Source organism: Pseudorasbora parva, chromosome 19, assembly GCF_024679245.1.
Source record: "Pseudorasbora parva isolate DD20220531a chromosome 19, ASM2467924v1, whole genome shotgun sequence".
In the NCBI taxonomy this organism is placed as follows: Eukaryota; Metazoa; Chordata; class Actinopteri; order Cypriniformes; family Gobionidae; genus Pseudorasbora; species Pseudorasbora parva.
This window is the reverse complement of record NC_090190.1, coordinates 3,845,689-3,871,962: the sequence shown is the minus strand read 5'-3', so window position 1 is coordinate 3,871,962 and position 26,274 is coordinate 3,845,689. Positions and strand designations below refer to the sequence as shown.

The 26,274-nt window shown below is 38.9% G+C and overlaps 1 protein-coding gene across 3 annotated transcripts in view; it reads right to left on the bottom strand.

Annotated features, from left to right (window-relative positions):
• The window catches only part of csmd3b (CUB and Sushi multiple domains 3b), a 500,836-nt gene that overhangs the window by 109,946 nt on the left and 364,616 nt on the right, over nt 1-26,274 (bottom strand). For all 3 annotated transcript variants that reach the window (XM_067425814.1, XM_067425815.1, XM_067425816.1), the window contains 13 exons: nt 25,417-25,530; nt 24,729-24,824; nt 19,972-20,175; nt 15,206-15,330; nt 13,592-13,688; nt 12,142-12,246; nt 10,753-10,871; nt 10,535-10,604; nt 8,036-8,152; nt 7,726-7,935; nt 6,201-6,389; nt 4,581-4,758; nt 632-777 (listed from right to left, as the gene is read on the bottom strand). In XM_067425814.1, the coding sequence (XP_067281915.1) occupies nt 632-777; nt 4,581-4,758; nt 6,201-6,389; nt 7,726-7,935; nt 8,036-8,152; nt 10,535-10,604; nt 10,753-10,871; nt 12,142-12,246; nt 13,592-13,688; nt 15,206-15,330; nt 19,972-20,175; nt 24,729-24,824; nt 25,417-25,530 (1,770 nt within the window). The remainder of the gene's footprint in view (nt 1-631; nt 778-4,580; nt 4,759-6,200; nt 6,390-7,725; nt 7,936-8,035; nt 8,153-10,534; nt 10,605-10,752; nt 10,872-12,141; nt 12,247-13,591; nt 13,689-15,205; nt 15,331-19,971; nt 20,176-24,728; nt 24,825-25,416; nt 25,531-26,274) is intronic.

The window sequence follows — 26,274 nt, the reverse complement described above, 5'->3', positions numbered from 1 at the left end:
ACTGTCGCGCGCAGTCCTACATCACCGGACTATTTGCCTAATCTTCTCGGAACTTTAGATCGCGGTGGAAACGCAGACAGTTGCAAGTCTGGGGGGAAGAAAAGTTCCTGTAAAAAAGTTCCTGGTACAAATTGTTCCGGGTAATTTTGGTGGAAACGGGGCTTAATAGACCATGTCCATCCCTTCATGACCACCATGCTCTGATGGCTACTTCCAGCAGGATAATGCACCATGTCACAAAGCTCGAATCATTTCAAACTGGTTTCTTGAACATGACAATGAGTTGACTGTATTAAAATGGCCGCCACAGTCACCAGATCTCAACCCAATAGAGCATCTTTGGGATGTGGTGGAACGGGAGCTTCGTGCCCTGGATGTGCATCCCACAAATCTCCATCAACTGCAAGATGCTATCCTATCAATATGGGCCAACATTTCTAAAGAATGCTTTCAGCACCTTGTTGAATCAATGCCACGTATAATTAAGGCAGTCCTGAAGGCGAAAGGCGGTCAAACACAGTATTAATATGGTGTTCCTAATAATCCTTTAGGTGAGTGTACTATAATACCAAATATTATATCCTATAATATTAAATAAAAAATGAATTAACACTGATGTAGAGCGTCTCACCATGGTAACTGAGCACAAAGAAACCACTTCCACTGAAGTCACTGTGGAACTTGATGAGGATCTGATTGGATGTGCTGTAGACCGACTCCAGGGCTGTGTTTCCACTGAACTGACCGATCTGGGGCGAACTCTGGTCTGGACCATCCCTGCAAAAAAACACAAATCAACATTTACAATTTATCCACAGCTACATCCAATTAGACAGGATAGACACAAAACCCACAAGCAGCCTAAGTATTTAAATAAAGGCATTGTCAGTCCTTTTAGTGCAAACACACCTCCTTTCTAGGAAAATGAAGCTCATTATAAATTCCACCTTGTTTCATCTAACGTTGCACCATTACTGTGGGTGGTAAACTGAATTTGCTTAAAAGATTTTCTGTTTATCATAGCAGCAGTATTTCATTAAATTGTATCCAAATGATGGGAAAAAAGCTTTTAAAAGTGGGCATAAAGTCAAATATACTTTTGGCATTTAAATTAGGGTCCTAAAACAGCACAAACAGCAAGTGCAATTTTTTTTTGTGTGCATGTGTCCTGAAACAGCCAGTAAAGAATCTGCTGTTACACAGAGTAAATAAATTAAACATTTAAGACTCAACTCCACTCCCACTATCCTTTATGACTTTTAAGTCACTGAAATGTGACTTTAACCTAGTGGCCCAGCAAAAATAATGACTCCAGAATTACACTGAGAGTAAATAAACTACGTGCTTCATACTTTAAGACTGATCTCTGCTGCAGTACATCGCTGAACGCTGCTTTTATGGGTCATATTGCCTGAAATTGACTTTAATCTAAGACAGCAATATTCCCCCTATTATTGACTGCAAGAAAAAGCAAGAAGTGCAATCTCCAATTTCTCTGTGTCTAGTAGTTTATTAAGCTATTTTCCTGCCATATCTGCCTTTACATTAGACCAGCCCAGCAGAAATGCATAAAGTCTTTGTTCTGTACATGAACAATAGCTGGACTAATGAACCAGAAGACACCGTTTTATCTAGGTCACCTATGATGCATGAGATGGTCACCAGGAGCAGCACACTGAGGAACCGAATATGAGTTACAGAAATACGGGTTTGCTCACGAGTCTTAGTTGAGCATGAAGTCACACAGCCTTAGGGAAAGACTGAAGCAACACGCAACAGAAATGCAATCTCAATTCCAGATCAGAAAAAAAGTCAGAAAAAATGCAGCAATAAAGTAACTTCTATCTGCGGTGAACATGCATTATTTAAAACAACGGGTATGTAGGGTACGCAGAATCCATTAATAAATAAAAGTACCCTCTGGAATTTTTCTTAAACAAGAGGGACCTCTGATATGAAAAGTGAACAGACGACATTAATTATTGGATTCAGCCTGGGTTTCATTCAATGCATTATTCCATCTCCCCCGCAACTGAGTGTCACAACGATGTTAAGGACAATTAGTCAAAATCCTCTGCTCTTCCAAACAACCAACGGGCCTAAAGCGACTCTGTAAGGACACAAACTCTGGCTAAAGCCTGCTGTTATGTGACTATAAAATCTATCAATAAGATATACAACAATAACTTCAAACATAGCTTCGATTCAGAGGCTTGGAAGGCGTACTTAGAGACTTTTCCTCCAAGAACTTTAAGTATAAAATCTGTATTGTTGTTTAATTATTCCTTATAATAGCCCTGTGAAACCTCTAGAGATATTTCTTCTTGTTTGAAGACACACTCCCTTTAGAGTCTAAAAAACCAAAGCAAATGGGTTTAATTTCCATGAGGAGACCAAAACCAGCAGCTACAGAGAGCAAATAATATGAAGTATACTTAATTAGCAAAATGTATTCCTGAAAGGTTGAAGATTCAAAGCTCAGAAGGGAAATTATGCACAAAAGCAACAAAAAGTCATTTATGCCTACAAACTGAGCACATGACAACTTTTGAGAAAGATAATTAAGGTACATTTAAGAAGTTTACTTTTGTCCTTGTAGAATATATTAATAAAAAGTAAAATTTAAATACATTAAAAAATACTTCAAAGGGGTGATACACTGAACAAATCTAATTTTATGTGAGCTTATATAAGAATATCCTGTACTTTTCAGAACTGAAAACTTATTTGTTAGTCCAAAAACAGCTTTTATTGTAACTAAGCCTATATGCCGACTCATTGTTGAATGTGCCTTTCTATAGATCGGTGAAAGACCGCCCCCTGCAGAAGATGATCAACGCCTACTTCATCATCGCAACTTTGGCTCCGCCCCCTGGAGTGTTAGTGAGATGACGAGGAGAGAAGAGCGATACAGGATCACTGGACTACAAATAACATTACCTTCTAAAGGATCCTAATGATAGGAATGTGCTTATTCATGTTCAACAATGTGGATGTCTCAGTTGAGCATTATTTTTTTTAGATTCGCTACATTTCACTGTGGATTCTTTGGTAAATCAGTGTTAATTTCAGCACAGGCTTTACAAACAGGTTTTTACAATTGACCTGACAGTAACGCCACAACATGTGAGTAACCGTGTTAATTCTAATGGCTGATCTGAGACCAGGGATTCTGATATGTAATGATTCATGTACAGTCAGATATTCTTTGTCTATGTGTCAGTAAATCAAACCAGTGACTAAACACTCAACTTCACATTTCTTCTCTTAATAGGATGAAAATAATCTATATTTAAACTGTGATTAAATTATATATAGAAAGCGATCAAAGATTGCTCCCTTTACAATCTCTATCATTGTTGACAAATAATCGCGAGTTTATCAGTGACTGAGCTCCCGTTATAATCAACGGATCTCTTATTTTCATTGTGTTTGCACTGTTAGTTATGATGAAAGCATTCTTAAGAGTGCAGAAATTGAGTTACAATGATAAGATCACAGCATTCATATGTGAGATCGGCTACAATGATCATCCCTGAAACCTTTCATGCCACTGTCTGAATATAATGAGACAAATCTGAATATAATGCTATAGATCTAAATATAATGCTTTAATCAGCACTTTTCACGATTAGTTAACCTTGAGAGCTGTAGTAGTAAAAACAGTAAAAGAGAGTTCCACATGTAATACTTGCTATTTCATATGCAAAGATGTCAGCCAATCACAGCAGTGGGCATTTACACTGAGGTCTCACAGCAGACACGCCCCTTGAAACAGTGTTCAAATCAGGGTAGGAAAATGCATTTATTTTTTTATTATAACCATTTGAAAATATAAAAATTATACTAATTATAACTTTATAAGTGCGCCGCAGGAAACATTATGAAACAATAAAACAATTCAGTCCATGACCCCTTTAAAAACTATTTTTATCCAGTCTGTATTTTATAATGTATATTTGCTGAACTTGAAAAAACTTAAACTTACTTTTGAATAATGGTAAACACGTGCACTAATGGTAAATACAACTAAACATCTATTTAATCTACATTGAAATATTAAAACGGCATCTAAATATATAAATGTAAATATTTAGCTACTATTCTATTTGTTCTCACCTCTAGGCAGTGTTATCCAAACAAAGTCAAGCAAAAAGAAGTTCAATTTCCATTTTAGTAACAAGAAACCACATTAGGGAACACAGAAGCAAAACCTGAAATTCGCCCGCTGACTTGAAGAACTGTGCAAAGGCAATTTATATAACTGCTTTTCAAATGAAGCGATACTGTGATGCCTAACCAAACAAATGCGGCGCCAGCTAGTCCTAAAATCCTTCCACAGTTACGCGTTGGCGTGCTTTGGGGCTTTCTACAGGACCGCAGGCTGTTTCGCACACAACAGCTTACGTTCAAGGACGTTTAGACTATATCAAATGGCCCTTCTTTCCTGTGGCTCAATCATCTGCATATGCAGTCTCTCTTACTTCTCCAGTTATTATTATTGGCCATATACCAATGAATATTAACTGATTCTCATCAGCTCATCATCACATATCCAAGAGGTTTTAATGTGAGTTTACCACACAGTGATGTAGTCGTAGATGGGTTCAGTGCTGAGGACGGTGAAGTTGATATAGATGCCGTTTCCTGGCGGGACCCGGACGCTCCACACACAGTCCTGGAAATTGGGGTACTCGGCTGGGTGACCGGGAGAGAATATGGTGCCGTTCATGGAGGTGATGTTTCCACCACATAAAGCTTTGAGGAAGACAGAAAACAAAGTAATGTTATCACCATACATTTTGTGTATCAACAGAACATTTGCATGAAGGTGCATGCTTTATTCTACATACGGTTCCCTATCACGGTGGCAGCCATGTTTATATCACATGACCAGCTCAATACTACTCACGTGACCCCAGAATAAATTAATGATAGGTGAAAAATTGTGAACCCAACAAACACAAATATGCTCTAAGAACATTTTGCTAATGTTATGGAACTGTTATTTCTCAATATTCTCAGAACATTTTAAAAATGTTTACAAATTTTTGTTTTTGTTTTGTTTAATGAACGTTAGAGAAAACATTAAGGGAACACATCTATATCACCTGACAGAAAAAGTAAGTAATGTGTAAAAAACAGACTAACATCCAATTAAAATGTTCCATGAATGATGAATAAATAATGTTTTTGTGCTAATGTTAAGAAACACCTAAGAAGAGATGCTTCTTTAAAGGCATCAGCTAAGAAACAAAGATTTTTATTACATGATTCTTCATCCACACAAGGACTGTGATATGTTGAATATTCATGATACTGCAATGATTTTAATTTGCTAATAAGTTTGATTTGTGATTAGTCTTTTTTTCTGTGGCTTGCAAGTCAATGATGTTAACATTAATATCAAAACTAGGTAAGTTCAGTAAATCATATCCATTTCAATGCTCATTGTGCTATTATTATATCTTTTTATATCACTAAGAATTTCATTTCATATATTCAGTTTCATTCTATATATATATATATATATATATATATATATATATATACACACACATATATATATATATATATATATATGTATATGTATATGTATATATATATATATATATATATATATATATATATATATATATATATATATATATATATATATATATATATATATATATATATATACATATATACACACACATACAGATACATATACACACACTCAAAATAGAGATTTTTATATCAGCCAGTTCCAATCAATGCCAATAGGTGTCAGTAAACAGTTCAAGGCTGCTTCATATTGAAAATGAACAGGAGCTGGAGGAACAAGAACAAAATGACCTACTCCATCTTTAAAGGTTTTATCTCTTAAAGTTCATCTCAGTGATCACTCTGCCGTGGCATCACCTCAGTGAATTCTGGGAAATAATGTTGACCAGTGAGCCATTGAGAATTTGTTCTTACCGTAAAGACGCACGGCACTGTTTAACATCACACATTATGTAGTAATATTGCTGTGATAAGGCAATACATCTCACTCGTGGGCTTGGGTTTAATGTCATCAGCTGTAAGCGACTGATGACACTTCCATAATAACTTACAGTGTGCAGTTGAACGCATGAAACGCTGGGGTCATTCAATTTCAATACCGAATTAGGGCGGTGTATGAGGAATTTATATTGAGGGGGAGAGTAAAACGCCACCTTCACAGCGTGGTATAGGGTTGTTCCAGTTCCTGCTGATTCCATGGAGGCAGGTTAGCGAAGTCTCACCGATGAGCGAGTAACCGGGCAAACACTCAAAAGACACCGTCATGCCCACACTAAAGTCACTTCCTATTACGATACCATTCCTGAAAGGGCGGGGGTCAGGACAGCTCTGCAGCTGATAGGCTGAAAAAAAGAAACAAGGACATCACAAGTGAGGAGGATGAATGCAAAAGGACTTTGGGAAGTAACTTCTTCCATCAATACTAACACCCCCGATGGATAAAGAAGACCTATTATGCTTTTTTTACATTTTTAACTTTTTCCCTAAGTCAGTAATGCTGCTGTTTGAGCTTCAAAAAAGCTCTGCAAATTCCTAGTGTTATTCTCTATATTGGATTTGGTACATCACAATATTCCTCATTTAAATAATTCCCGCCCAAGACATATGCAAAATAAAGGGCGGGCCTGGTTGAGTTATGAGTGTGTTGAAAATGGTGGTTATGGTAAGGGGCTGGACATTTCCCAAACACGCTCGAAGCAGTTGACCAATCACAACACACTGCTCCAGCTGACCAATAAGAGCACACCGTGTTCTTCAGAAAGAGCGGCTTCACAGAGAAAACTAAACAGAGCGTTAAGGGGTTAGTTCACCCTAATGTCGTTCCACACCCATAAGACCTCTGTTCATCTTCAAAACACAGTTTAAGATATTTTATATTTAATCTGAGAGTGTATGCAAGTGTATGCACACTATACTGTCCATGTCCAGAAAGGGAATAAAAACATCATCAAAGTAGTCCATATGAGACATCAGTGGGTTAATTAGAACCTCTTGAAGCATCCAAAATACATTTGGGTCCAAAAATAACAAAAACTACGACTTTATTCAGCATTGTCCTCTCTTGCATGTTTGTGTTCAATCCTCAAATAAAGATTCAAAAGGCCATGAATCAGCGGATTGATTCATGATTCGAATCGTGTGTAAAACTGCCAAACTGCTGAAATCACGTGACACTGGCGATCCGAATCATTGATCGATTTACTGATTCATAACCGTTTGAATCTTTATTTGAGGATTGAACACAAACAAGCAAGAGAAGACAATGCTGAATAAAGTCGTAGTTTTTGTTATTTTTGGACCAAATGTATTTTTGATGCTTCAAGATTTTCTAATTAATCCACTGATGTCTCATATGGACTACTTTGATGATGCTTTTAATTCCCTTTCTGGACATGGACAGTAAAGTGTGTATACACTTGGATATGCTATTGGACTAAATATAAAATATCTTAAATTGTGTCTGAGATGAACGGAGGTCTTACGGGTGAGGAACGACAATAGGGGGAGGAGTTAATGACTTCAATTTCATTTTTGGTTTAACTAACCCTTTAAAAGACAAGGAAGAGAGGAGCTGCAGCAATTGAGAATATGGGGAAATAATGACAATTCAAGCATGAAAACCTATAGTAGAGCCAAAAACTGTAAAAAGGCACGATATGACCTCTTTAAAAATCTTACCTTGGTATGTAATGTGAAATCCAGGTTTATTTTGGGAATAGTCACTGTGGAAGAAGAAGCTGGTTTCATGGGTTGTGCTGAAGAGCGACTCAGGGACCTGCGGCCCACTGAACCTGTCGATCACCGTACCGGTCTCACTAGGTCCGCTTCGGATCTCCAGGAAGTCGTGGATTGCCTCGGTGGAGAAGTTCAGGAACTGCACATGGATTCCTTAAACAACACGTTGACAACATTAAGTGATGCTGATAAAAGGCAGAGAGTCACACAGTTCTGTAGATCAATAATGCACAGTTTAATGGCATGCGTGTACCGAAGCCAGTGGGAAGGGTGACCGTCCAGGTGCAGTCCAGAGCACTTGGGTAATTGCCAGGAAAACCAGGGCTCAGAATCACTCCGCTAACCTCCGTCATGGCTCCGCCACACTGAGCTGTGAATATACAGATAAAGAGTCACTTCACACACTGCCAAAATGTAATGTGTTGCACTGTCATGCAATCTCTAGTGCTTCACTGAATGATTACAGCACACATTAGAAAGTCACATTAGCCAAACACCTGTGGCTGAATTAAACAAATTCCAATTAAAGGGATAGTACATAAAAATCAAGAATTGTGGAAACCAGACTTGAAGTTGATGGCATGAAATACAAAATAAATACCATGGAAGTCAATGGTTTTTATTTGTTATTTATTAAACTGGGATTTTAATAATCTTAGAAACTGGTGAAACATTTTTAAATGTATAAATAGACTGTATATAAAAATGTATAATTCACGTTTGTTTATAATATATAGTAATATTAACTTAAACTGATCAACATCATCATATTGTGCATATTCCCACTGCTAAAATTATTCTGCTTTTATTCTCAAAAATGCTGCAGAAAACAGTAACAACACTTTTAGTTTTTTTTCACAGTAGAACTATAAAATCTCAGCTTCACTATGATTTTGTGTATTGTGTGAATGCATTACTTTTGCATAATTCCATATATTTTGCATGCAAATACACAGGATACATTTTATGGACAGAAGAATTTCCCTCCTGTTGTCACGAAGTGGACTGTAATGCAGTTGAGGTCATGTGAGTCAACATGAAGAACAAGTAGTCGTGTAACCCTAAGACTGATCATAATTGCTGACATCGTAGTTATGATCACACGTGGCCAGTAAAACTTCATTGTGATTGTGAATTACAGAAGATGGGCCTCACGCTGTTAAATGACTGAATCAGATTCAGTCCAAGACCGGTGTAAAGCTGCAGTTGGCAAGAGAAACTCCATTTAAATATTACATCAACTCCCCTGTTCATTCTTTACGTTTCACATACTCCTAGATTGGACTTGCTAAAGAAGAAGCGATATAGATTAGCAGAGAAGCAGAAATAAAAGCTATAAACATGCACTGGAAGATTCTGGTCTGCAGTTTATTTGCTTGGAACAAAAACAAAAGCTATTGTCTCTTTTAAGAGGTATGAGGATTTAAGCTGTGATTTTTAAAAGTAATATAGAGATCACAGATAATAGTCATGGATGGGAGGTCTAGTTTTGGGACAATGCATATATCAGTAGAACATTCCTTCAAACTTCTTTTAAACATGAGGCACGGGGAATTGGGCAGGTCAAGGGACAGCCAACTCAAACATGAGCCAAAGAAATATAAAAGATAAACAAAGTGCCCTTGATCAGTGACGGACTGATCTGAGGAAAAAAGACACACTTGGTCTCATCAAAAAGCCTGCTGGCCACACAGGATGTGCTAGAAACAGAAGGGGTTGATGCAGTGGAGGGCTAAGAGATGTCTGGCACATCAGCTTGGCAGTCAAAGAGAATCTCCATCTTGCATTCCACAAGGACCAGATGGAAAAGAGAGATCCCCCACAAACATAAACAGCAAATCAATGGCCAAATCGGTCATTTCCTCTCGAGAGTTACTATGTTTTGGTTTGCAACACTCAAAGCTCACAACCGGGCTCACAGACTGTGTTAAGGGACACCCTGGGACCCTTGTTTCCTATTATTTTATTGGCGCGTCAACATTTTTAATTACAACTGTAAATGCGCATGCTAATGTGTTATATAGGGGATATGCATGTTCCCTATCGCCTATATAGTGCACTATCTGATTGTTCCCCTATCCCCTATATAGTGCACTATCTGATTGTTCCCCTATCCCCTATATAGTGCACTGTCTGATCGTTCCCTATCCACTATATAGTGCACGTCTGATCGTTCCCTATCCCCTATATAGTGCACTGTCTGATCGTTCCCTATCGCCTATATAGTGCACTATGTGCCACTCACCATGTCGAAAAGATTTTTTTCTCTCTCTTCATAGTTTGTGTTATTCTGCTCGGAGTTGAGCAGAAAGCATTCGGAAAGGAGTGTTAAAGTCACAGTTGTGTGGGCGCTTGCACTGAGGATGTGTACGAGCAGCTGGCTGGTGAATTATTGAGCTAGGTATTTCAGGATTTTCAGCTTGGCTGAGGCTAAAACAGTTGAAAAATGAAGGCAAACGCTGAAACATAAAGGTTCTAGTTGGCTTTCACTTTAAAAACGGCCCCGTAAATAAACACCAGATAATCCATCACAATGTTCTATAGCGTGATCGAAAACTCTGCCGTGCTCTGCGTTTTAGGAACAGAATTAAATAAAACCTGCCGGGACAGGAGAAGCGTAAGGAGGAGACGATGAATCAAACTTCAGCCGAACTCACATAACCCATCATGGCACCTCTGATTCATCTGCTGATGAAAGGGAATCTAAGAGTGAGAAACACAATCTTCCACAATGAATTTAATAAGACCGTACCGAGGCAAAGAGGTACCGGATAATTCCACCTCCTCACGGGTCCAGGCATGCATGTGATATGGGCATTTCCCTAGACAAAAAAAACAAAAAACAAAAAACACAGATCAACTTTTTCTGATCACAAATACAGCACTGTGCTCCCAGGAACATATATGCTCATATATGCAAGCTTGCATGGACGAAAAATCAATTTGATCAAAGCACGAAAGAAACTTCACCTGTAAAGAGTATCCTTGCTCACACTGGAACATGACGACATCTCCCACCATGTATCGATCCCCGACTCTAATCCCATAGGTTGGAGTCTGAGGCTCTGGACATGTGTCTAGGCCAATAGCTGTAAACACACACAGATCAAACCTGCTGCAATCATGTGCTTTATAAAACCTCTCCACAGAAAGGCACTGACAGCTTCTGTTCGGAAGAGATCTCAGGTCGCTGAGCTCTTGAATGGACAGAGCTTTGTATTTCAGCAAGCCGGTGAGGATCTGGCGGTGGTTAGATCATTTGGTTAGAAGGAACGGTTTTCTGGCTAATTATTGTATGGATGTAAATGTGGACACCTGGCTCTGTTTTGTGAAGAACAGGTGTCTCTCTCTCTCTGGCTCGGCACATGCAGTCACAGATAACTTGGCCGAATTCTGCTATGAAAATATATCCGTTGGCTGCAACCAGCTCATTTTCCACATCCATCCATCCATCCATCCATCCATCCATCCATCCATCCATCCATCCATCCATCCATCCATCCATACCCTATCTATCTATCTATCTATCTATCTATCTATCTATCTATCTATCTATCTATCTATCCATCCATCCATCCATCCATCCATCCATCCATCCATCCATCCATCCATCCATCCATCCATCCAATCCCACCATATCTATCTATCTATCTATCTATCTATCTATCTATCTATCTATCTATCTATCTATCTATCTATCTATCTATCTATCTATCTATCTCCATCCATCCATCCTGCCAATCCCACCCTATCTATCTATCTATCTATCTATCTATCTATCTATCTATCTATCTATCTATCTATCTATCTATCTATCTATCTATCTATCTATCTATCTATCTATCTATCTATCCATCCATCCATCCATCCATCCATCCATCCATCCATCCATCCATCCAATCCCACCATATCTATCTATCTATCTATCTATCTATCTATCTATCTATCTATCTATCTATCTATCTATCTATCTATCTATCTATCTATCTATCTATCTATCTATCTCCATCCATCCATCCTGCCAATCCCACCCTATCTATCTATCTATCTATCTATCTATCTATCTATCTATCTATCTATCTATCTATCTATCTATCTATCTATCTATCTATCTATCTATCTATCTATCTATCTATCTATCTATCCATCCATCCATCCATCCATCCATCCATCCATCCATCCATCCATCCATCCATCCATCCATCCAACTTGTTACTACTATAAAAATGATTTCCCCGCGAGGTCAAGGCCTAGGGTCATAAGTGCAGTACAGAAGGATGTTGGGTTTTATTTAACAGACCCCGTCAATTGAAAGGAATCAAAAGAGTAATGCTGTTACATTCTGCTGCAGTGTTGTACCTGTGTATTCCAGATGGAAGCCTGCTGCTGACACACTGATGTCTGACACAAAGTTCAGGTAGAGGTTGTTAGACGTGCTATTCAGGAGCTGAGGAATGGTGGTTCCTGATAAAGGAGAAGACTGCGTTATGAACGTTGAAGATTAAGAAAAGCTGTGGTTCTTTACTTTTGCACCGTCAAAATCACATCAGCTGGGGTTGAAATAAGAAACAGATAAAGCGGATTATCAAGCAAAGACGTTTAGAGCATTTGGAAGAGTGGCCTAAGACCTCTTATAAAGAGTCTTATTTAATGGGAACATCTTTAATGTTCCTGCTGTGAAGAAAAGTTCTGGTACACCTGTTAACATTCGTCTTGTGACACGGCAGCCTGTTTCAAATACTTCCTGCCGTACAGTTCAACTCTGAGGTCAACGTCTGAGCTGCTGGAACCATCTCAATTACTGCTCCCGCAGCGCAGCCATAAAAACCTTCACTGTCCCTGAAAGCAAGATAAAGTCACTATTCCCAACAGGACACTCCAAACCAGTGGATAGCCCTGAAACATTGTTTTAAACACTGTACACGTGTCTTGATGACAAGAAGAGCACTGAGCCATCAGGGCTCAGCTATGACAAGCTGTTAGCATCAGTACACTTCCTCTGGCCGCTCCGTTTTAAACACACGAAGAGCTGAGTGGTGAGGTGGAGAGCCTTTACGATGTGCTGCCAGACAGAGCATTTCATTAGCTGACCAAAAACAGCATGGGCAGCCTCCTCCAAGATTGCTTTGCTGGCTTTAAAAATTACAAACAAGTTTCTGAAGGTGTGACTCAATTAATAATCTGGTGAGCAATCTCTGATGTTTTTATTTGAATTCCTTTTGGTAAAGAGCAAAGATTATTGTCTTTGGAAGGAGGCATTAAAACACTCTTAATGTAATATGACTGTAATATGAATTACACAAGCTTATAAAATGACACTTGTCTGGATTCTTGATTCTGATTGGTCAATCGTAGCTTTCAGCGGTGATATATTTCTGAATGATGATCATTGCACACAGCATAACCAAACTTATTCCCAATGATTACAAAAAGTTGTAAAACAGTTGTAAAATTTCCAGTCTTTAGTGTATTTATTTTCCATATTTTCAAAGCCAAATTGGGGTTTGCAAATAATTACAGCTAAAAATGAAATATTCATAAAATTGAAAATAAATTAAAGCAAAATACTTACTAACAAGATCAAACATTTTACCTGCATGTCATGTGACCACTGACTGACATAGACAGTGAACATGCAAATATGCTGTTAAATTATTTAAAATATCATGTGGTGACAGCTGATATAAAAGAGTGTGGGATATACATTGCATATTCAGTATATAATGATGAGGACCCTTGAAGTGAAGGGAAAGATTTCACCTTCTCAAACAGGTAACAGGATGTACTTTTGCAGTAGTTGAGCTCTCACCTGAGTAGCTGCCCAGTCTGGGTGCATTGTTGTCTGCGCCATCATAGAAATCCAGAGAATCCCAGTTATGTTCTGTGGCAAAACTCACAACTTGGATCTGATTTATGAAGAAAAACACAAAGACAGTGTCATACCCGCATTGAGCTCCTTTCCATATATATATCAATCACACTTTTATTCTTACTGTTCATGACTTTGAAGTCAATATGATTTTAAGAAATACATTTTTATCCAGCAAGGGTGAATTAAACTGATGAACTGACATTAAGGACTTTTACAGTGCCCCAAAATATGTATATTTCAAATTCTTTCATATTCTGTTTATTTGAACATTCTATTCATCAAAGAATTCGGAGAAACGTATGAGGTTTCTTGAGGATCAAATCCTCATATTAGAATGATTTCTGAAGGATCATGTGACACTGAAGACCGTAGTAATGATGCTGAAAATTCAGCTCTGATCACAAGAATAAATTAGATTTTAAAACAGATTCAGACAGAAAATAGTTATTTTAAATTGTAATAATATTTTACCTTTGCTGAACACAAGATGTTTTTTCAAAAGCATAAAAAAAATTCTTACCAAGCTTAAACTTTTGAAAAGTATTTTTACACAAATAATTTTGATAAATGCTAGCTACAATTGCTAAAAACTGCATATATTTAGAAACAAAAGATGATGTTGATTTAAAAGGACTTCAAATGGCTTTGATACAACTGTCAAATGTCATTTAAAGGAAGGGTATGTAAGATTGTGGCCAAAACTGGTATTGCAATCGCTTTCAAATGACTGTAGAGCGGTGTGTCCCCTCTCCCCCTCCCACCGATTCAAGGTTGCCAGATTGGCTGCAGGATCAGCAGGAACGTTTGTAGATCTGCAGCTGTGGTAACTAAAGCAGATCTGGCAACCCAGATGTCCAAACACTACTGACTCCGTGATTGGTCGATAGGTTGAGGGCGGAGCTTAGGCCAAAACACAACATGTCAACATCAGCATCAGTTGAGGGCTGCAACAACAACTTTTAAATGACAATATCCTGGCCGGACTACTGTTGTCAGTGATATAAGTATTTGAAATTAACATGATTTCTTAATGTCTAGTGACATATCAGAGCCATTTTATGATTCATTGAAATACATTTCTTACAAACAGTTCCTTTAAATATACAATGAATAAAATGAATAGCAAAACAATGTGCACATATGATTAGAAATAGAAACTGGACGTCTGTCAGGCGAAGCCGCGGCACAATGCAACAGATTTTTCCAGAGCAGAGAGTGTCACTGATTACAATGAAAGTGATTTTGTGGGATTTGGTGTATTTGGATACGCAAGTACACAGTAAACGCAGTGTGAGAATTCAACAAACACTCATAATGCTATATCAACAAAAGTACTACATTTGCAAAAAACAGGCAAGGTGGTGAAGAAACAGACCGGCAATGAAGTTTGTAGAACTGTGCTCCCCATCATTTCTAAATTAAACATTGCCTTATGCATATTTAATTAAGTCATTAAGAATTCTCTTTATTGTAGTTTAAACTTTTCCATCACTGACGCTTCTTGTCTGAAACATTTAATTTGAGGGACTTCAAACAGGCTCCTCCACTCACTTGGATTCCAGCTCCCTCAGGAACAGACACCTTCCACACACAGTTGAGGTTGTTATCATAGGGTTCCGGGTAACCCGGGGACAAAATGGTCCCTTTACGCATCGTCATTATCCCTCCACAAGGCACTGTGAAGACAGGAAAGTGTGTTACAATAAGCATTGACTTTCAGTGCTGCGTAAATAGAAGGAATCCATCGGCGTCGGCACAAAAGAGGAGCAACTTTTGATGAGTAATCAAAGCTAACTTGGCTGTATGATCACTCACGACTAGGCCTTGATGCTTTCCTGCCTTTAAAAATATACTTCTCCTTTTAAATCACATACTGAGTAGGTGTTGCTAGGCTCCTGTAATCAGCATATAACTTGGTTTTTCATTTAGTTAAATTGTAGAAAAAACTTTAATGAAATGAAAAATGTGAAAAAAAAGACTGGTGCGGAGAGAGCAGAGAGTGACTAGCACTCTGTTGAGAAGTTTGTCCGTTTAGTAGTTTGTCATGCATGTTTGTTCTACTGTACTAGGGGTTGCAGAGACTAGTCAACAGTTTTTTATGACATTCATAAACATTACTTTGGCATGGACATGGCATGGCATGGAAGCGTGTCAACAAACAAACCAAAACTCGTCTCACACACGAGACATAAGGGAGAGCGGGGCACAACCTAACGCTTTCTGACTGTCTCAGTTTGTGTAAATCCAGAGAGTTTAGTGTTTATTTTCCCCCACATTAATTACACACATGCCTAGTACAATTATGTGGCTTTGTTTCATTAATACAGTGTATACTTTTTTTCTTGATTTACCCTGAAAGAATGGATGTGAAATGTGACAACATGTCCCATAGGTGGGGTACACTGTAACATAAGCATATCACAGCTTAAAATGTTACCTGATATAATAATTAAAAAAACTTATTTTGATTTTGACAACACTGAACACTGACTCTCAGTCCTTATTTAGCCTTTTCTCATGGTTTCTCAAAATAATTCATAAAAGTATAGAATATAATATCATAGTTCTAATAGGGGCTCATTGTAACACAGTGTGACAACATGCCCCGCCTGCACAACTAGGATTTAAACCCTGGCTCGCGTCTTCTGCTGTTAGACCAGGATTAAAGAACGAGCTCAGCTGTTAAATAACAGATATAAGATTCAAATAATATCAGATTTGTCTTATTTTAAATAAACACAAAAAACGTTTGCTATGGTAAAATAAATGTTCAGTGATATCTTCCAAAGATTTTTTAATTTTGGCGCTATTGTTTCTCTATATAGTGTTGATATGGGAACTAGTAAATAGTAAAAAACTAGTAAACGTCATCCTGGAATGTGTGGAAAATGTTAAACCATGCGTGTTACAAGCAATTGTCAACCAACTCAAGTGCAAAACAAATATTCTCAGATGATGTAAATCCATATGAAACGTAGCCCACATACAGGCATCTCTACTGCAGAGTTGCGGAGATTATTAATAAATTATTAAAATGTTCAGACAGTCTCCTAGCTGTTTTTTCATGACACACTCATAATCATCACTTCTGCAGGTGCACTGAGGCAATCTTTATGCGTGCGTTTGAGCACTGATTAGGCTATGTATACATAATTAAAGGCTCATTATTATGATTTGGCTTATTAATGAACACGTGCGATTAGTTGACTAATCGCTTAAATTAACAACTAATAGTCAACTAGAAAAATCTTTAGTGAGGGCAGCCCTAGAAGTTATATGCATATGATTTCTCCACCTATATTTTAAAGAGGACTTATTATAGGCTCTACTAGGTTTTCATTTATTTATTACATTATTTTCTTCATATTCTCCATTGTTGCGGCTCCTCTCTTCCCAGTCTGTCAGTAACGCTCCGTTTAGTTCCTGTCTCTATGAAGCCCCTTCTTCTGGAAAACACAGTGTGCTCTGATAGGTCGGTTGGAGCAGTGTACTGTGATTGGTCAAGCACTTCGAGCGTGTTTGGTAAAGGTCCAGCCCCTAATAACCAACTTAACCAAGCTCCCCCCTTTATTCTGATTACAAATTATTTAAATGAGGAATATTGTGACGTGTTCATTCCCGGAAGAAAACTCAAGGGCATTTCAGGGACTCCAGAAACAGTGAGACTGATATTTGTGCTTTTGCAGACCTTTTTCAAACTCAAATAGCGCCATTACATTACACATATAAAAAGCATAGGTCCTCTTTAACGGTAAAAGTGTGTGCTGGCGTCTGTCGATGACCACATTTTTATTTTTGGGTAAACTGTTCTTCTCAGTTCTGTTCTCCTAGATGCTGCATTTTACACTCTTCTAATGACAGTCTTTAATTTTCACTGCATTTACAAAGCACAGAAACATCAGGAAAGAATGTGTAACATGTCGTCTTTCTCCCACAGGAGAAGCCTGATTAAGTAATTCCCCGTTTGCCGAAGTCCTGCCAGCCATTGTCTGGAGCAGCTCTAGAAGCCACTGAGTGGATCTGTCAATAACAAAGCACAGGCTGCTATCTGACTCCGGCAGGGCACAACTGTCTTTGTTATCCTATGCTTAGGTAAGATGCTATCTGTCAAGGACAAGCGGATTATCTAGAGGTCAAAGCCAATCACTTTGTTTAAACAGCTGCGAGTGGGTACGGACATCCTGATTGATGTCCGACGTTGCAGAAAGAGAGCGAGGAGAAAACAGGGAGGCCGGATATGGAGCAGGTCTCAATATATCTGTGTCAGATTCTTAAATTATTCACCGAATTCACTTCCCTGCAATTTTGGGGTCATTCATTTTTTAGCAGTGATATATGGAATGCAGCATGTGCTCAGGTAATCATGGGACAAATCACAGATCGCTGACCTTTCAGTCAGAATACACAGAGATGAGCGGGGGAATAAAACGATAAAGCAGACGCCTGTCATGAGCAACATTTCAGTATTCTCATATTCTATCAGCGCTTGTAACATAAAGGTGTGCCTCCTGTTGGGGGGAAAACAATATGAAGAAAAATTGATTTTTTGTGTGTTTTTTCCCCCTGAAGTAACAGTGAGAGCAACTTGTTGCATGCAGGGAATGTGAGGGAGGAGATGGCGAAAAGTTCAATACTTAGCTGTCAAATTAAAGGTGTTCCTCCATGACTGTGACTGTCATGACAGTTTCTTTGACTAATGATGTAAAAATGTGACTACTAATGATATTGAAACAGCAGGTAGCAACAAATAAAATCAAACATGACAGTAAAGACTTTTCCATAGCAATAAATCACCCCCCCCCACCCAAATCAATGCTTTCCATTCACCAAAAAAACCTGAAAAATGTATCGGGTTTCTACAAAAACATGGAGCAACACAACAGTTTTCAGTTTCAGCCAATTAGAATGATTTCTGAAGAGTCATGTGACACTGATGATGCTAAAAACTATAATAATAGTTTTAGGAATAATTTAATTGTAAAATATATTTTAACTTGTAATAAAACACCATAATATCACAGCTTGTATGGAATTTATGATCAAATAAATGCAGCCTTGTTGAGCAGAAGAGACTTCTTTCAAAAACAAATCTTTCCAACATTTTCAAACTTTTGGTGTATATAGACAACACTAATAATAAAAATGTGTAATAATAATAATACACTTATTAATAATACAATTAATAATAATAATAATAATAAGTTAAATTGTCACATATCATATACAAAAAGGAAATATTATAATATATTTGGTAATATTTTTTAATGTTTTTGAAAGAAGTCTGCTCATCATGCCTGCATTTATTTGATCAACAAAAACAAAACAGTAATATTGTGAAATATATGAAATATTGAGAAATATTGAGAAATATTGTGAAATAATTGTAAAATAATGATTTTCTATTATAATATACTTTAAAATATAATTTATTTCTGCGATGCAAAGCTGAATATTCATCAGTCTCATTACTCCAGTTTTCAGTGTCACATTATCCTTCAGAAATCATTCTGATATGAGCATTTATCATTAATGTTGTTATAATTTTAATGTTACCATAATTTTTTTGGAACATGTGATACTTTTTTATGGATTTATTGATTAAATTGATTAAAAAGTAAAAAAAAAAAAAAAAAACAGCATTCAAAATCTTTTCTAACAATATAAATCTTTACTATCACCTTTTATTCCAAATTTAAAAATCCTTGCTAAATAATTTTTTCAATGGTACCTTAGATTTTTATTTTAAATAAATGCGTAAAAAAAAAAAAAACTTTTTATTGATCAATGAATACTGAAGACTGGAGTAATGATGATGAAAATTCAGCTTTGATCACAGGAATAAATTACATTTTAAAGCATATATAAAAAATAAAACCATTATTTTAAATTGTAATAATATTTCATAATATTGCAGATTTTTGTATTTTTATTTTTAGATTTTTTTACTAACTGATTAGGCAATTGCTGCTTTCTTTTCAGTCTAAATATGACAGGAAAAAACATAAGAGTCAAAAGCTTAGCAGAAAGTCTACAATAAGAGAGATTGGCAGAGCTCAGATATGATCTCTAAAAAAAGAGCGTTTGTGCTTGTATCATGATATTTGGCTTTCCCAGGGTCCGTCTGCCAGCCTCAGCCTGTTTCCTTGAGCTTACTCAGACTAAATCTGCCTAATTACCCCTGCTCCCCTAAATGAAACTCCCGCTCACATTCTGCACAGCTTTACTTCACTGTGATGCATCATTCAGCTAACTACGCTTGGTGTGTGAAGACAAAAGGCCACACAGACTGTGCGTCACTCAGAGAGGTTTGAACTTACCAACGCAAGTGGGCAGTGTGTCGTTCCACTGAGCCAGAGCATCAGGGACGGTTTCACAGTGAATGGCAGAGGAGCCGTGGAGCGTGTAGCCTGGGTTACACTCGAACATCACTGACGCGCCCACAGCGAAGTTGTTGCCAATGCGCTTGCCGAAGCGAGGCTCTGGAACAGAACTGCACTGCGTGGCGCTGGTCCTCGGTACAGCTGTGACAGGACGGTACAAGAGAAATGTGCAGACTTAGAGCTTTACCTCGCAAATGACTGTCTATGTGTGTCTGCTGGGGTGTGACTGTACACAAATTCATACTGAAAATGTTCAGCACAGGTCTTTCGGTTCGGGATGCATGTGTACCAAACAAACACAGAGCTGTTTTAATCCCTGCACGTGCTCAACACACTGTGTGTGTAGAATGTTTTATCCCTTGTGCTGTGTTAAAAACACGTATAGTGACCAGCCGGCCCAAAAAAATAATAATATTTTTTTGTATATACAGTGCCTTGCGAAAGTATTCAGCCCCTTGAACTTTTCGACCTTTTGCCACATTTCAGGCTTCAAACATAATGATATGAAACTGTAATTTTTTGTGAAGAATCAACAACAAGTGGGACACAATCATGAAGTGGAACGAAATGTATTGGATATTTCAAACTTTTTTAACAAACCAAAAACTGCAAAATTATTCGGCCCCCTTAAGTTAATACTTTGTAGAGCCACCTTTGAGTCTCTTGGGGTGTGTCTCTATCAGTTTTGCACATCGAGACACTGAAATTTTTGCCCATTCCTCCTGCAGAACAGCTCGAGCTCAGTGAGGTTGGATGGAGAGCGTTTGTGAACAGCAGTTTTCAGTTCTTTCCACAGATTCTCGATTGGATTCAGGTCTGGACTTTAACTTGGCCATTCTAACACCTGGATATGTTTCTTTTTGAACCATTCCATTGTAGATTTTGCTTTATGTTTTGGATCATTGTCTTGTTGGAAGACAAATCTCCGTCCCAGTCTCAGGTCTTTTGCAGACTCCATCAGGTTTTCTTCCAGAATTGTCCTGTATTCGGCTCCATCCATCTTCCCATCAATTTTAACCATCTTCCCTGTCCCTGCTGAAGAAAAGCAGGCCCAAACCATGATGCTGCCCCCACCATGTTTGACAGTGGGGATGGTGTGTTCAGGGTGATGAGCTGTGTTGCTTTTACGCCAAACATAACGTTTTGCATTGTTGCCCAAAAGTTCAATTTTGGTTTCATCTGACCAGAGCACCTTCTTCCACATATTTGGTGTGTCTCGCAGGTGGCAAACTTTAAACGACACTTTTTTCTTCTTGCCACTCTTCCAGAAAGGCCAGATTTGTGCAGTATACGACTGATTGTTGTCTTATGGACAGAGTCTCCCACCTCAGCTGTAGATCTCTGCAGTTCCTCCAGAGTGATCATGGGCCTCTTGGCTGCATCTCTGATCAGTCTTCTCCTTGTATGAACTGAAAGTTTAGAGGGACGGCCAGGTCTTGGTAGATTTGCAGTGGTCTTATACTCCTTCCATTTCAATATTATCACTTGCACAGTGCTCCTTGGGATGTTTAATGCTTGGGAAATCTTTTTGTATCCAAATCCGGCTTTAAACTTCTCCACAACAGTATCTTGGACCTGCCTGGTGTGTTCCTTGTTCTTCATGATGCTCTCTGCGCTTTAAACGGACCTGAGACTATCACAGTGCAGGTGCATTTTTACGGAGACTTGATTACACACAGGTGGATTCTCTTTATCATCATTAGTCATTTAGGTCAGCATTGGATCATTCAGAGATCCTCACTGAGCTTCTGGAGAGAGTTTGCTGCACTGAAAGTAAAGGGGCCGAATAATTTTGCATGCCCTATGTGGTGTGGCAAGCAGCGGGGCGAGGGACCGCGAGAGCGGGCCGGTGATTAACGTTCACGAGTGCCAGCTGCGTGGCACACCGGTCTCGTCTCGCGGCCATGTGACGGGAGCATATAAGGAGGAGCAAGGACAGCGGAAGACGAGAGAGGACCAGGCCTGGAGTTTATGTTTAGTTTTGTTTATGTGTTTGCGGGCAGTCGTCCGTGAGGGGCTGTCCGCGGTTTTACTTTCATTTTGTTTCTTTACTTTAAATAAATGTTTGTTGAGCGTTCGCCGGTTCCCGCCTCCTTCCTTCCCATGAACGAACTTCATTACATTGGTGCCGAAACCCGGGAGGAAGGAGGGACGCGCTGTCGGAGAGCCCTCGCTACTGAGGGGGATCGCGGTGCTGAGGAGTTCGGGCAGCGCGGATGAGGAAAGACCGCGAGGGCTGCCCGAGGCGATGGTGCTGGAGCGGGAAAGGTGGGACAGAGACCTCGCTGCCGTGCCCCTGGGTCGAGGTGGGGTGGCTGCCGTCCGAGAGGGAGCGGAGGAGTCGCCGCGCTTGCCGGGGGCCGGAGCCTGCTGCCATCCGCCTGATAGGGGAGGAGCAGGGAGCGCGGGGCTCGCTGCCGGGTCCCTCGAAAGGAGGAGTCACCGCCGGCCGCCAGGGGGCGGAGGAGGATCGAGCGGCCCACCAGGCGTCCAGTGCCATCGCACAGCACCGCGAGGAAGAGCCTCTCGGCGGGCGGAGGGCCGAACGGCAGTGTGTCTGGGAACCGGACCAGAATTTTTTTTTTTCCCCCTTCTTTCTTTTTTCCCTCTCTCCCCTCTCTCGTCCGCGGGCTCCGTGGGCTCCTCGTGCTCCCGTCTACATTTCTCTCGCCTCTCTGTCCTTACCCCCAGGTGCCGCGGCCGCCGTGATCGGCCCCCCCGGGAGAGGGGGGGAGGGGGAGTAGAGCGCCGTCTCGGGAGTGCCCCCCGGCCTGCGAGGGGCGATGGGGGTATGTGGTGTGGCAAGCAGCGGGGCGAGGGACCGCGAGAGCGGGCCGGTGATTAACGTTCACGAGTGCCAGCTGCGTGGCACACCGGTCTCGTCTCGCGGCCATGTGACGGGAGCATATAAGGAGGAGCAAGGACAGCGGAAGACGAGAGAGGACCAGGCCTGGAGTTTATGTTTAGTTTTGTTTATGTGTTTGTGGGCAGTCGTCCGTGAGGGGCTGCCCACGTTTTATTTTGGTGTGTGTTTGCGGGCAGTCGTCCGTGAGGGGCTGTCCGCGGTTTTACTTTCATTTTGTTTCTTTACTTTAAATAAATGTTTGTTGAGCGTTCGCCGGTTCCCGCCTCCTTCCTTCCCATGAACGAACTTCATTACACCCAATTTTTCAGTTTTTGATTTGTTAAAAAAGTTTGAAATATCCAATAAATTTCGTTCCACTTCATGATTGTGTCCCACTTGTTGCGGATTCTTCACAAAAAATTACAGTTTCATATCTTTATGTTTGAAGCCTGAAATGTGGCAAAAGTTTGCAAAGTTCAAGGGGGCCGAATACTTTCGCAAGGCACTGTGAGTGCCATAACCTGCCGTGTGAGTTTCTGTTGGTTGCAGTAACATTTTAAAGACAGACATAGTTTGTTCAGTAAACCACTGCTGGATCACCAAACCATCATGTTTGTGTACCGTTACACCCCTAATGAAACGGCCATGTCTGTGAAGCCACACGTTTTTATCAAAAATAAATAAATGCGTATCTGTTAGAGTAGGACCTTTATTCAATGTACACATCTTTCTTTAAAAAGGCTGTTTCTGAAACAAACACAACATGAAAATGTCAGGCCTTGACCTGCTAACAAATACTGGATTTGATCGGTTTCCTTCGCTTGTAACATTGCAGATATCTTGTTTATTGCCTATTGAAATTACAGATACATGACCAGACATATTACATGCCAAAAATACCCAGCAATCTAAAAGAGGAGAATATAATAATTTTTTTGGAACAGACTGGGTTCAGTCAGTTTGATTGACTCCAAAAGTACTAAAATAAAGATGTGTGGGAGGAATGCTTTAGAACACGCTGTCTTTACATTTCAAGGCTCTTTAAAGATGTCAAAACACTATGACGCTTCATACAAAGATTGAAACATTTGTTGAGGTAAGAAGCATGTCTTAATGTTTCAATGGCCTTGTATCTTTGTTTCCAAAAATAATTTGATTATTGAAATAACCTTAGTGTCTTATTTGATCTTATGAGATTGAAATTACCCATGGCTGTGAGTTGACCATTACTATAAAAACTGGTATGTAACACAGCTATTAATTATCATTAACTAAGACTAAAACAATTAAAAACATTTCTATGAACTGAAAATTGATTAGAAATACTGTAATAATGAAAAACTGACCAGTGTTACAGGAAGTACCAAATATTCTCAATATTTACATTTACATTACATTTACATTTATGCATTTGGCAGACACTTTTATCCAAAGCGACTTACATTGCATTCAAGGTACACATTTTACATTATTGTCAGTTCTTGCTTTCCCTGGGATTCGAACCCATGACCTTGGCGTTGCTAGTGCCATGCTCTACTGGTTGAGCTACAGGAAAGCCAATATTTTTGACGTTGGATAAAAAAATAAATAATAATAATAATAATAATTATATATATATATCAACTCAATTCAACTTTTATTTCTAAAGCACTTTCAAAACCATTAGAATGGACCAAAGTGCTGTCCATGAGTATCAAACAACATATACACACACACACACACACACACACACACACACACACACACACACACACACACACACACACACACACACACACACACACACACACACACACACACACACACACACACACACACACACAAAATTGTGATAGAGCTGAAAACTGACCTTGGTATACAAAATGAAAGCCTTTGGCAGTTTCTGGTCCAACTGTAGTAAACTTGATAGTTATTTGATTTCCTGTACTCAAGGGCAACGACTCCCCTGGAAAACAGACAGAGAGTAAACAGAACTTAAAATTGCATTTCGGAGATCTGTACACATCAAAAATCACTGCACCGAGCATCATTTTGGCTTCTTTTGGTTACAAAAGACTTCTGATAGAGACGTATATGTGCAGAAGAGAAATGTCTCTTTTTATTTTGAACTCCCATGAGGCTGTTCGATCAATCGACAATAACCACATTTCAGAGAAAAAGCCACTGAAGGATGCCGCCGTTTACTAGAGGACGGCCCAAATGATGTGATGAACACAAATGATGAGATAAACACAGTCTTGTCACTTTTACACCAGAGCGACAGCTATTTTATCTTCTTCTGTGGTGTTTCTATCCTCTTATATTGACCATATCTTTGTTAAGATGATTCGTTTAGTATTGCTCTGAATATTTTCAGTGTGTTGAGGCAATGCTGTAGATATCAAAGAATTAATGCGGTCCTAAATCACAGGAAATGCAACACTGTTTTGTTTTGCAATAACAGCATCACATGGGGACATTTTAAGGCCACATAAGATGAATGATGGCCACACATTCAGTTTAGAGTCCAGGAAGTACAGCGATTGATTGAGCTGTACCTGAGTGAGACCCAGAGAGAGAAGACAGCAGAGAGGACTGTTGCGTCGGCCCGTCGAAAATGTCCACAACATCATTCAGTGACGTCTGGAACAGGACAAACTGTCCAAAAAGAACTGAGGGGAGGAAAAAACAGGCAAAGTGTCAAAATGTGCAATAAAACATTGATACATATATAATGCCCAGATTTACCTGTAGCATTTAAATGATTTATTTTTTTATTTTTTACATTTAGACAACACTATTTTAGTGTCCTTATTACACGTTAATACCTATAAATGATGTATGCAAATTATTACATGCAACTAACCTTAAACCAACCCCTATTTCTAACCCTATTTGTAAGTTAATTAATATTACTCAATACTTAAAAACATAATCACACTGTAACACGGACACCTTACAATAAAAGGTAAAACTTTATTTAAGTGTCCTTGTTACTTATGTTACATGCACTTATTGTAGTATTAAGAGTAAATAATGCTTAATTACATTAAACTAACCATAAACCATAATAGTAGAATAATATTACTCAGTACTTAAATATATAATTACAGTGTAAGGACACCTTAAAATAAAGGGTTAAAGTTGTCTTTGTTGCAGTGTAATTAAAGCACTGAGAAATATTATGTATTTTATGGGTTAGGGTATGTAATTATGCATCATTTATAGTTATTGCTATAGTAACTGCATGTAATATTTGTAACAATAACACTGTAAAATAAAGTGTTACCAAAGAAAGTGCAAAGTACATTTATTTAGGCAAAATTTTGCTTTTTCTTTTAACATTGACCATTTATCGGCCATAACGTACACTAATCAAAGTGACCTCTCAACTGCTGAGATCCCAGCTGGACGCT